At 37.1% G+C, this 12,612-nt stretch overlaps 1 protein-coding gene across 8 annotated transcripts in view; it reads left to right on the top strand.

Moving 5' to 3' along the window:
- Positions 1-12,612, top strand: part of SVIL (supervillin) — a 71,781-nt gene that overhangs the window by 33,968 nt on the left and 25,201 nt on the right. For 6 of the 8 annotated variants that reach the window (XM_032982596.2, XM_032982598.2, XM_032982600.2 and 3 more), the window contains 3 exons: positions 4,548-4,677; positions 8,681-8,758; positions 9,341-9,409. In XM_032982596.2, the coding sequence (XP_032838487.2) occupies positions 4,548-4,677; positions 8,681-8,758; positions 9,341-9,409 (277 nt within the window). The remainder of the gene's footprint in view (positions 1-4,547; positions 4,678-8,680; positions 8,759-9,340; positions 9,410-12,612) is intronic. The other 2 variants (XM_032982602.2, XM_032982603.2) reach the window with 1 other exon arrangement.

The following is a 12,612-nucleotide window of genomic DNA, read 5'->3' on the forward strand; positions in this document are numbered from 1 at the left end:
TGCTTTCTTGTCAGTAATTTGTATATTCTGATTCCACAAATGTCTGTAAATGGCAAAGCTGGTATCAAAATGTTTTAGCCTCCCAAAATACCACAGTAGTCTACTTCTTGGCCTAAAATAAAAAAACTACAGTCATTTTCTTTTGCTTCACTATAGCTGATGCCAAGTATTCATAAACCTCAAAGAACATTTCTGCTAAAGATTAACTATTATACTTTAAATTATTTTTCTTTCCTTTTACATTCACTAACTTCATCTTCCCATCCAGTGGATTTTTCTGGCTGTGTCAGACATTCTTTCACCTTATGGAAGAACAGCTTTTCCACAGATGTAATGAATGATATTTGGGCAGGATGCATGCATGCTGGTCTGGATGAAAGTGATTTTCCACAAAGATTTACTTACCTGAACTGATATTATCCTTGTGGAGTGAGTGCGTGCCTGGCATTTTCAGCATTACCTATATTATATGGAAGAATTAAAATCATTTTTTTTCAAGGAAGAAAAGGCACTGATCCTCTTTTCTTCTGCAAATATGCAGCTTGGAGGTGAGAAGGAGCAAGGCTCATATCTTTTAGTAGTTTTGGCTGAGTTTTGTTTTAGGCAGACAAGGCCAATCCACTGATGTGTTATATATGAGTGTTAGAAATCCTTCTTTTAATTGTCTTGCCTTCAGGAAGACGAGAGTCTTTGAGAACTTCGAATGGACCATCAGCTGCATGTTACTACCTGTCTTTGTACGTTTATGGAGATCAGAGTTGCTAGAACGCCACCCTATCAGCTCATCTTTATAAGTCAGCTGCATGCCACAATCACCATTTAAAAAAAAAGTATGGCTAACTTAATTTCTGATGAGCGTCTTACTGTCATTCATTCCTTCTCGGGAAGAGCTCAGCCTAAACTTAATTTTCAACCTGTTTTGATGATGACTTGCCAGAACAAGTCTCTCTTATGCAGACTAGTCCCCACTATAGTGAATATATGAACTCTCTAACAGTCAGCTTCATTTTTGTAGTTACTTATCTCATATTGACCAAGAATTTATGATTTAGCTGAAAAGAACTGGTCAAGTGCAGCCAATGGAGTACGTGTGAAAGACAAGCCTACATCCAGTTCAATTTGTCTCAAGGATAACACTAGCAGCTAAGATACTAAAATATTGCCACAGAAGAAAGATGTGTCATTTTTGACATTTTTTGCCAGGACTTTTGCCAAGGCCTTTCATGCAGTGCCTCCTTGTTTAGTGTCCTGGTTCGGGCTGGAATACAGTTAATGTCTCTCTTTGGGAACTAGAATAGTGCTGTGTTTTGAATTCAGCATTGGGTTTGTATGAGAAGAATGCTGATAGCACACTGATGTTTTCGGCCTCTGCTGAGATTTCAAGGACTCTCCAACTCCCCGTGTCCTGCCCGTGCACTAGTGCACAAGAAGCAGGGAGGGAGCACGGACAGAGCACCAGACCCAAACTGGCCAATGAAATATTCCATATCATGGAACATCATGCTCACTGTATAGGGGAGGGGTGGTTGGGAAGGGGCTCTCTCGCTTCCGGGATTGCGATTGCGGGATCTTGGTATTTCGGGATCGCTGGCCGGGAACAGGCTGGGGATTGGTCAGCGGGTGGTGAGCAATTGCATTGTGCATTGCCAATTTATATTTTCTATTACTGTCACTGTTTTCATTTTATTACCATTATTAAACTGTTTCTACCTCAACCTGCAAGTCTCCCTTTACCCCTCCAATTCCCTCCCCCATTCCCAGGTAGTAGGGGAGGGTGGGTGAGCGGCTGTGTGGTGTTTGGCTGCCGAGCTGGCTCAAATCATGACATTTAGGCAAAACCATTGTTCAAATTTTGTTTCTATTTCCCTGCAGTATTAATCCAACATTTTGCCTTCAGCTGTGGAAGCTTTTGTTTTGAAACCATCCTGACACCTCTTTTTTTTCTTTTTTTTTTAAAAAAAAAAAAAAAAAAAGAGTAAAACTGATTTTTTTCAGATTGGAAAAGGAAATTTTGGAGGCAAAAGTGAAAAACTAGAGTTACTCAATGAACCTAGCAGGCAGCAGGCCTTAAACAAATCCAAGGGTTAGACCAAATAATTGCCTTATTTTTGCTGACTTTCCAAAGAATCAACTGCTACCTACTTTGAGGTAAGCTACTGAGCTAGTGGGCTTGCTTATATGAACCATTTTGGTAGATCTTGCATACTTATTCATACAAAAGGGTGCCCTCCAATTGTTCCCGAGTCAGGGCAGTCTGAGTTTATTGCTGTTTCTTTCCATCACTCAAAACGAATGTGTGGCTTTAGGTTTTACACAGCAGTGAAATTATCAATGGCATACAGGGCATACATGTTTCTTTAAGTGGTGATTTCATTGCTCAAAACAGACAAACATATGTTCTTACTCTAGGAATGAGTTGTTTCCTTACACATACAAGTAAAAAAGTAGAAGACTAGTATGAATCCATCCTTAGGACAGATGAGAAAACAAAGTCTTCAGAGACACAGAAGCATTCCTAGAATTAGAGATTTTTCTCTTCCTGATTAAGCAGTGGTTTTGGGGCAAAGGTCTAGAGTGAATAACCTGCAGTACTGCCTGGTTAAAAAAAAAAAAAAATTATTTTTCTGCCTGCTATGCTTAGCAGCTGTAGACATTTTTAGAAATAAACCTATCTTAGGCCAAAGCTGACCAAAATACCTTCCAGCTTTAATTACCATAGATCATTTTTAAGGATAGCTGACCTGAGAGATCATAACCACTGAAGATAATTCAACTGCATGGTGGCAATTCAGTCCCATCTTGGTCTCCTCCACAGTTTCACACATGCATGGATGCACTCCAGAAGATTAGTTCTGGGCAGTGAAATCTTGTATACATTCTGGAAACAATGACCATGGCCTCAACTCCTTATTGTGAGTCCTTCTCACCCCTACTCATCCTGTGCTGTGAGGTATGAAGCAACCAGGCAATGTGAAGCCTGCCACTGCTGCCTGCCTGGGCAGAAAGAGAAGAAATAACTGCTTTCTTGAGTACTAACATTCTTAGTGCCATTGTATTCTGTGGATTTACTGTTTTCTGCATTCTCGGTTTTCAAATGACTGCCTTAGGACCAATTGGTCATCCTTCAGTAGGTCAGCAGCATTGTTGTACCCTCTGGATTTTTGCAGGAAGCAGCTGCCTGAAACTTGGCTTCTGGTTAGGCCTATTCGGTCCTACCCTTCCCTTCTCCTCAGAGTTTCAAGACAAGACTTACTGTAAGGGTAACAATAATTGCATCTCTAAAAAGGCATCTCTATATCCTGTGGTCAAAATAGGTTTAACTACTGGACCTGTTCAGATATTAATACGGTTAAGGGTTTCGTATAATCCTTACTGAAATGCTTTAGATTAAAGAAAATTATGTAGTAAAACTTAATTCAACTAAAATAAAAATTATTTAGGGGACCAATACAACTGTTTGCAGAGGTACCACAGATACACGTTTTATGGATTACTAAGCATGATTTCTGAAAGTTAGAAAATTCATACAAATACTAATTTTTGAGGAAGGTGAGATGAAGATCATGCCTGTGTAGACCTTGTGTAGATCTATGACTTCCCCTACCGCCCAAAACTAATCACTTCAGGGTTTGTGTGGACAAACAGGTTCTAATTCTAGCAAAATAAATATACGTGCTCTCCCTACCAGAGTCAGTCAGAGTTCCTTTGTGCTATATTCAGAATTTTGCTCAAGGTTAGGAAATAACACTTTCAAAAGATCCTACTTACATGCAATTAATGGTAATCCACATTTTAAATATAAGACATCCTTTAAAGAAGTTGAATCTTGTAGATAGATTTCACAGCTGTAGTATAGTTAGCACCACGTTACTAGTGCACTGGTACTGCTGATTTGTGTCACAGAAATGACAGAGCTAAGCAAGGAGATACTAAGTAATTCCTAGGAATACCATAGTAACCTCAGTCACTGGAGTTGTAGTGAAAGTAGTAACTGCATAGTAGACCTCTTTCTTCTTGGCTTTTAAAGAAAGTAGTTTTTTAATCTTTTTTTTTTTTTTTTTTTTTTTTTTAATGAGCACAATAAAGACCAAAGGTAGGATTCATCTTATTAACTTTGGACATCTACAGCATAAGCATCCATAGCTGAACCTAGTCACGCTCTGTGCCTTAGCAGCAGAAGGGAGGGAAAAAAAACAGTGATTAATCTAACCTATTTATATGTCTACTTTAAGATGATTTTTGTTGTACCTTGGTCTCCCTTGACTGTATTGGCAGCTTCCACTGACTGTACAGATTAACTGCAGTGCCTGTCTCAGATCTAGATGTCTCTGTTTTGACAGATGATTCCCATTCAACGTGTTCAATAAAGGCTTGGTGTTTGTTTGTGAGCTTTGTATATGTGTATGAAATGTAAATAACTATAGTTAATGTTATAAAATTTCATTTCAAATTCTCTTGAATGCAGCATTAGTGAAACAACAAGGATAGCTTTTGAGGGTAGCAAGAAGTACAGTGTTTAAAGCTACCTGGCATGGTTTTTATTCTAGGTTGGCATTGCTGAAGAAGAGTGGTGAAGAAGATTGGAAGAGCAGGCTTGGCAAAAAGCAGGAGTACACAAAAGTATCTGTCACTGATCGTAGTGCACAAATGCAAGAAGTTGATCAGCTGTTGAAGAAGGTAACTCTATCATTGTTTGGAAAAAACATCTTGCTTGAAATGCTTCAGCTTTTTGAAAATGCATCCAACTAGACAAGCATGCCTAATATTAGCTACTAGCTTCTGCTATTCCTCTTGTTGTCAGGCCTGTTTAAAAAACAATTCTTCCAACATGAGAGATTTTTAAATGAGAATGTCTTCACTGTCCTGGGACATATAATATTGTTTAGACTGTCTTTACATCAGCAGATTATGATCCAGTAAGTGGGCCTGTAAGGCTTTTCGAACATTTACAGGTATAACGATTTAAGAGTTTTTTCCCTGCAGTGAAATTGGCTTAAGACTTTAATTTCAGATGTTTTCTTTATCATGAGCGAGCCTGTAAAAAGTTCAGATTCCTAAAGCTGTGTTGTGTCTGTGCATACAGATTTTTTTGAGCAATAATTTTGGTTCCTAGAAATACTGAGGAAATGCAGGTACCAGAGCATTCATGAGCTTATCTTGCATGATCTTTTGGTGTTTGTGGATAGCCAAAACCATCTGGACAAGGATTTTATTTGTCTCATCAGTGTTAGTGAGTAGATGGGTAGAAAGGTGTAAAGGAAAGGGCGGTTCATGTTGTTGGCACACTCTGGCTATGTCTATACCTGAGTAAGATATGTGGCTAAGCAGGAGTGGATCTGTAAAGCAGAATGATTACTGGTGAGAACCTGCTATCCATACCATACTTGCTTGTTTTGCTTTAGACTAAATTTAGCCTGTTCCAGTGGCCCTACTACTGTTAGCAGCCATGGAGTTACATGGTAATCCAAGAGTGTGCTTCAGGGCTTAATTTCATCCAAAAGTCTGTGCGTTCTGCAATGTGAACCAAAGCACAGAAAGTAAGGATGACTGAGGAGACTTGCTTCAAAACGGACTGCTGGTTCAAACTACAGGACCAATGCAGACTTGCTTCCCTTCTGAGTCTAGTATTTTGAAAATGCCAGTGTCAGATAAAGTAGGCTGTTTCAAAAGCCTTTAATTTTTGAAGGAGTATGTTCACATATTACAAATGAAGATAAAATTTTTGTTATAAAATTTACTAGTGGGGACAGTAATCTTTGGATCCAATTATTTAGTTGTGAAAACGGTGCTTCTATTAAATAGTATAGGCAAACAATAATAAAAAGTATCGTGTTTCATCAGTATATTACAAGTAAGTTGTTGTTACACAGTCTTTTATTATCGAGGATAAATCTGTGCCTGAACATGTGACTCATCAATGGTTGTGTGTTAACTGGACATAAAAACATTAAAGCTGATTTCTGCAGTTTAGTTTATGGGTTTTGTTTTGGCTTTGCCCTGCGTACTTGCTTAAAAATCCAGTTGCTAGTTTGAAAGCTGTCCTAAAGCAAAAATAGTTTCAGCGAGGAAAGCAAAATTGTGGTCACATTTTTAACAGGCTAGTCTCCAAAATGACAACTGTTGAGATCAGATAACAAATGCACTCCAGCTAAAGACAATGAGGTTGAGAAAAAGCTTTAAGCAGCTGCCAAGATTTAGGCAGAGGCAAAACCTTTGTTCTCCCTTCTGGCTCCCCAGCACCCATATCCTCCCTGCTGTGTTAACCATGTGCAGCAACTTCACTCAGCACAAGTTAGACTTTTAAAGCAAGTAAGGGAGCGTGAAGTGCTTGAAGGGTACAAGCTTTGAAGTGACAATGCTAGCAGTGGGAGTTTCTGTGACACGGGGTCACCCACTCTGTTGGTTCATGTTAACTCTTGGCTATTTAGAGCCTAAATCAAAGGATTTGCATGTCTGTCAATGGATGAAATCTTGGACATGTAAGAAAAAAATGTTCGTCTTATTAGATCCACAACTCCCTGAATTGTATTGATATTTGTGATGCCGATTCGTTATGTGATATATGATAAATAATGTAAAGCTTCACTGATTTGACCACACTGCTTACAACACACCATGTCAGCTGCCCTTGAATCTGTAGATACTGTTATTGATAATTAATCAATGTGATGGCTGTTATCCTCTGAGAACCATGATGCAGTGTGCCACTGAAGCCTCTATTTGTAAAAGAGCTTTGAGACCACGATGTATTTAATCTTAGTACTTTCTGTTGCTAGATTGCAATAAAAAAATCAAGAATTGTATTGATTACTGTGTTGAGCTAGTTAAAACACAATTTCCACACACGGCAGTCATGCATCAACGGCAAGGGAGTATGAATTTCTCTCATGCCCTGCTGGTTCAAAATAATGCCTGAGGTTTTCAGCTGCAGCATGTCATTCCTACTAATGTAGTCAGATACATTTTTAGGTTTTCTTTTGTGTGTGTGTGTCTCTTAAAAGGTTATCTAGCGTGTTCTGGAGATCTGATTATTGAAGCACAGCTGTGTAAAATAGAATTTATTAGAGTACATTTACATTTCTTACAACAGAAGTTGAAAGATTCATACTCTTAATAAAATAGTTACATTAAATAGTGCTGTTTGATCACTTCTCGTCAAAATGCTTCTTCAGTTGTCTGCACGGTGAGGTATTTCTCCAAATGTTATAGTCATTTATATGTAGGCTAAACTGTAGAAAAACCATAAAATTAGTGGAAAAGCTGACAGAACAACCTCAAATGGGGGGAAAAAAGGGACTACGAAATTAACTCAAGGAGATACAGATGAGGGGGAAAGTTGAGATTTACTTAGAGATTCAGCATCTGTTTTGATGATTGGTGCACATAGGAAAATTTGTTGGAAGTTGTGAGACTTCTTAAATTATTTATATGTATGGTAAAACATACTTGGACAATTCAAAGAATAGCTCTAACATCAGGGGAACAACTGTACACTGAGGAATGTCTTACTGGAAAAAAAATCCCTTTTATTTGGGAAAAACATTTTGGATTTAATATATTTGTATTCATCATCTTAGGTTGGATGGAAGACTTCCAGTTTGTTGGGTTTTTTTGCATGGGTAGAAAAATTAACTATAAAATCTTCCCTGAATATCAAAATAGTGAGATTTACTGGAATGAAAATTCCTATTTTATAGTCAGCCATTTTTAACAGGGTCCCTTATTAATGTGATTACCAGCTGCATTGCAGTAGCATTAAAGTAGTGAATGACATTTCAAATGCACTTAATTCTTTGAGCAAGTTCAGATTGCAGCTCAGCACTGTGTTAAGGGCTAGGGCTGAACAGTCATTTCAAAATAACTCAAAAATGGTGTGTTTAAATATCTTGAAAGGGGTAAGCCCTTAAAAAGTGACCTTTAGGTAAAATATTAGTCTCTTGCTGTGGTAATAGTTTTATCCATTTCATATATGGCATCCACCAAGTGCTCGTATCCAGCTCTAATCAAACCTGAAACTCTAATGCTTAGACTTTGTTTTGAGCCACTCTAATGAGCTACATTTACCCATATTCTGTGCAATGTTCCACATTTGCTTTAACCTGTAAAAACCTATAGATGACAAATCCATGTCTAATCTGCTTGGTTAAGCCCAGAACTGAGGCAGAGTTTATGCATGGGCTTTGTTTAGAATGATGAACTCACCTTTGCGGAGTGCTGTGGGCTTAGCAATTCCCTCCAGGTGGCTTTTGAGTTAACCCAGTTTTAGTAAGCATTCTTTCCCTTCATCCAGAAAATAGATGGATTGTTATTTAGCAGGGTCTGATTAAACTTGCAGCAGAACCATTCCCATTGTAGTTGACATGGTTCATCAGTTTAATGGTGCATGAAAACAGAAACGTATGAAAAGTGTATCTTTTGACTGTGCTGTTCCATTCTGTGTTGAGTTGTAGTGATACCATTACTAACTTCTTTAATTCCTGCATGGAATGACTTTGATAAACATGCTGTTGTATTATGACAACAATTTTGATCTCTGGCTTTCCAATAGGGAAAACATCGCTAGAAGATTAAAATACTCATTTTAAGAAATTTGGGGAAGATGAATTATTACCCCACATCTCCATTTCTGATAGTCCAGTTCTTCTCTAATTCCTTTGCTTTGCTTCTGTCCTTGTCATAGGAACCTGTATATGCTTCTACTTACTCTCCCGTTATACCTGCTCTCCATAAATTTCATCCTTTTCTACCTATTAATCAGGTGAGCAAATGTCTACACAATTTAAATGCTCAACAACTTCAAATAAGCACATTTTGATTGTTTGGGGTTTTTTAAATAGGAAATTAATAATCCTCTTAACTGATTAACCAGTTTAGTAAATGCTGCGTTAAAGAAATATAGTGTTATGCCACTGTGCTGTGTACTCTTCTTCAAAATACATTCTGCTAGTGTTTCTCTTATGGTTGCTTTTCTAAAAAGTCTGTATCTGTTAGACTGTAAATGTGAGAAAGTAAATAAAGGGGACATTGTTGCGTTCATTATAACACTGAAAATTTGCAAGTTGCTAAAAAGGGTATATAAACGGAGCAATATGTAACTGCACAGCATTATTTTAGAATAAAATGCTGTGTACCCTGACTTGTCTGTAATGTGCATATACAATGTAAGACATAAAATCATTTAAATTATTGACTGTAAAAAACAAGCTGCTTTTGTTCAGAGGTAACTTTCCTATAATGCTTCTCGCTACTCCCTGTCTAAAGGATTTTTGCCTTGGCACATCCTGCTTCTATTCTCTGACTGTCCCATCTTCCCACTTCTCTCTCTCTTTCTTCCTTTAAGGTCTGTAGTACTAGTTTGAAAGAATCAAGCTCTGTGATTTCTGATGAACGTCATCCTTGGAGATGGAAGGTGAAATGCTGTATAAGCTTCCTATTTAATTATTGGAGGGAGGAGTAAGACAGAAAATTACATTCAGACCTAAGATGCACATTTCCAAAGCAACTTGTGGCAACAGAGTTAACTTTGTGTTTACTTGGGAATAGAGTTCTGCTGCTGTTCCAGTAAATGTTAGAGAAGCTTCAGGTGAAGTGCTCTTAAAATCATGTCCATACCTCTGTAATTCCATCATAAACAATTCAAAGAATTTATGAAGAATTAATAGATAATGAGAAATATAAGCTTTCTTCAGATAGAGCTATATAGCAAACTTGTCTTTGAGCAGCAGTAGAATACTGGATCTTGATCTGAGCAAACAGTACCTGTTACATATGGTCAGAGGTACAAAAAAGCAAAGGTGGCAGTAGGCAAAGAAACAAGCTGAATTAAAACATGAGAAAACAAGGAGAGTTCACTGGAAGGTCTCAATAGATCTATGCAAATCTAATTCTGCTTTATTACACCTCGTTGTCCCTCATCTCACAGCTCAGATCTGTGGTTGTAGTACCACAAGGAATCCATTGGGTTCTTCATTCCCACACAAAATACAGTATGTGTTGCATGTGGGGAGCATTCTGATCAGCATGCGTAATGGCAGTGAATCCAAGGGGCAGATATTCACTGCTAGAAGAGAGGATGATGATTATGGCAGAGGTTACTGGAACTATGATAAACATTTCGACTACTTATAGTTACTATTTCCATGTTCACTTTCATAGCTGGTTTTGAGTATGATCTTTTACTCTGATTTTTTTTTTTTTTTTTAATTAAAAATTAAATTTGGGGCTAGTAACTGAAATGTGTTAGTGTTACCTCTTGTCTGTTTTTAATATAGCTTTTTATTTAATACAAGAAAGCTCTGGATTGAATATAGCTTTATAAGTATTTACTTCAGATAACCTATTAATTTTGTTATGACAGAGTTCACCAGCTCTATATATCTAGAAGGTAAATATATAGCCTAACTGAATAACATAATATCCCTCCCATAGTGAGAGGAGGCCCTTTAGTGGACTGCTCATCCCATCTCTTTTGAAAGGGGAACACTCAAAAAGTGTTCATCTTTCCACTGACAGTGGTGAGCTACATCCTGTCCTCTTAGAAGGCTGCTTCCTTCTAGCATAGTGTCAAGGTGCATACAGATTTGTTTGGGTTTTTTCCTGGCATATTAATCATTTTGTTGTTTGCAGTAAATATGAGTTCAGTATGTTCTATTTTGCTCAAACCACTTTTGAACAGAAAGCAGTGCATTTGTATTTGGGTTTTCTCCTTATAACAAGACCCATATAAAGTTGCAGAGGAAAACAATGCAGGAACTTTTCCATACTTGTACAACTGTTGGATTTTTCTTGTGCTTTTTTTGTCTTAGGAGCCTAAACTAGAGAAGTTACTTGTATTAAAAAGCAAATAGACAGCTTTTGGATTCTTCTTGTATTTAATTTGTAACCCTGGTTTTAAATGGTTTTGAAAAATACATTTTTTTTATGTTTATTCTTGGTTTGGACTCCCCCAGATAGGGGCAGTCTTGATCTTCCACATAGAAAACCATGAATTCTCTTATTTCTTGCATCAAAAACCAAAACAAAGCCCCAAACAACAAACCAGCATGCTAACAGACCAGTCTCAGCTGTGTTCTCATAACCTAAAGGGGACACTGCTTGCACTGGAAAATTGTAGGGTAAAAAATGTAGCATTGCCTAGAAGTGGGCCTTTTCTTCGCTGATGCTGCAAAATCAGTGGAGTGCCTCAAGAAATGTGTTGCATTACTAGAAAAGACCAATGTCATCACCCAACCTAGCCAAGAAGTGGGAGAAAATTAATCTCTGCCTCTAACTGTTCTTGCATCCAGTCTGTAACTCCTTCTCAGACTTAAACCAGATCTTTTAGAAAAATATACAGTCTTTATTCTAAATTTTCAACATACAGAAAATTCACTGCAATGTTGAGTAATTTTTCATGTGTAATTACTCTCACTGGGTAAAACATAACTCTTAACACTCTCTTCAGAAAATATAAATATTCATCTGGTTTAATCTGAGGTAGATTTTTTTTCAAATCTTGAAAAAATATTTTAGCCCTCTGAAAGCTTTCAAAATTGTCAGCATCCTGGATAGAAGTGTAGAAGCTAGAAATGGATGAGCTATTGCAGTACAGATTATCTGTTCAAAACAACCATCCCATGGGAATTTTTCTCATCTTTTTCTGTCTTCCTAATTGGCTGGATTTTGCTTGTTTCCCTTTTCAAATACAGTCCTCTTAAAAGCCTAATTTATCAGATTTTTATGATAACCTTTTTTTACCCATCTATGTGATTATTTCTTCTTTATCTTTGCCACTCTTCTTTATGTTGGTGTCATCCTGAAGGTCTTCTCAGTAGAACTGTATCTTTTTTCCACATGCATGAAAACATTTTGATCAAAGTTGGGACAAATCAGATCACTGCATGTCTCTCTTCTATTTAGAAATAATTTTTCAGTCAGTTAACTAGTTTGCAGCCTGTAAGCTGCACTGATATTTTTACATCACTCAAAAAAAATCAGATTGTTATCTGTGATTAACTCAAATATATTAAAGAAATCAGAGGTAACTGTTAACATATTTAATCATACTTGATCTCATCAAACTTACCATTTTGATTAAACCTGTTTTCCATAATGCCATGTGGAATGGCATTAATTACATGCCTCTGCTTTGATTCTGTATTGATTGTTTTACATCAGTCTTCCCATGAGTGTCTGGAACAGCCCACAGCTTATGTGACCTGTACCTACATGCTTTAGTTCTCCTTCCAACTACTGGCCCCATCTGAGCTTTTATCAGTCCTATACATTTTCTCATTTTCAAAGGCTTTTTTTAAAAATCACTGCTTGTGTTCAGGGCATTTCCTCTTCCAGTTATTTCATGTTGTTGGATGCTAATTCATCTGATCCTTTTTCTGTTTTGCTTCATTTTAGGAATTTATCATTAGTCTAATACAAGAGAAATTGATGAGCACTTGGATGTATTTTTTCATTACAAATTAGGATATTTCATTGAATGTAATGCCTTTTTTGTTTAATGGAAAAATAGCATTGGAACTGTTGTCTTCCTAAGCTTTTATTTATTCCTGATACACTAAAATAATTACTGTTTTGGCTTTTTATTGGAGTCTTTAGTTCCCCTTAACAAAGTGTCAC

Source organism: Tyto alba, unplaced genomic scaffold (assembly GCF_018691265.1).
Source record: "Tyto alba isolate M040663 unplaced genomic scaffold, T.alba_DEE_v4.0 Super-Scaffold_38, whole genome shotgun sequence".
Taxonomy (NCBI): domain Eukaryota; kingdom Metazoa; phylum Chordata; class Aves; order Strigiformes; family Tytonidae; genus Tyto; species Tyto alba.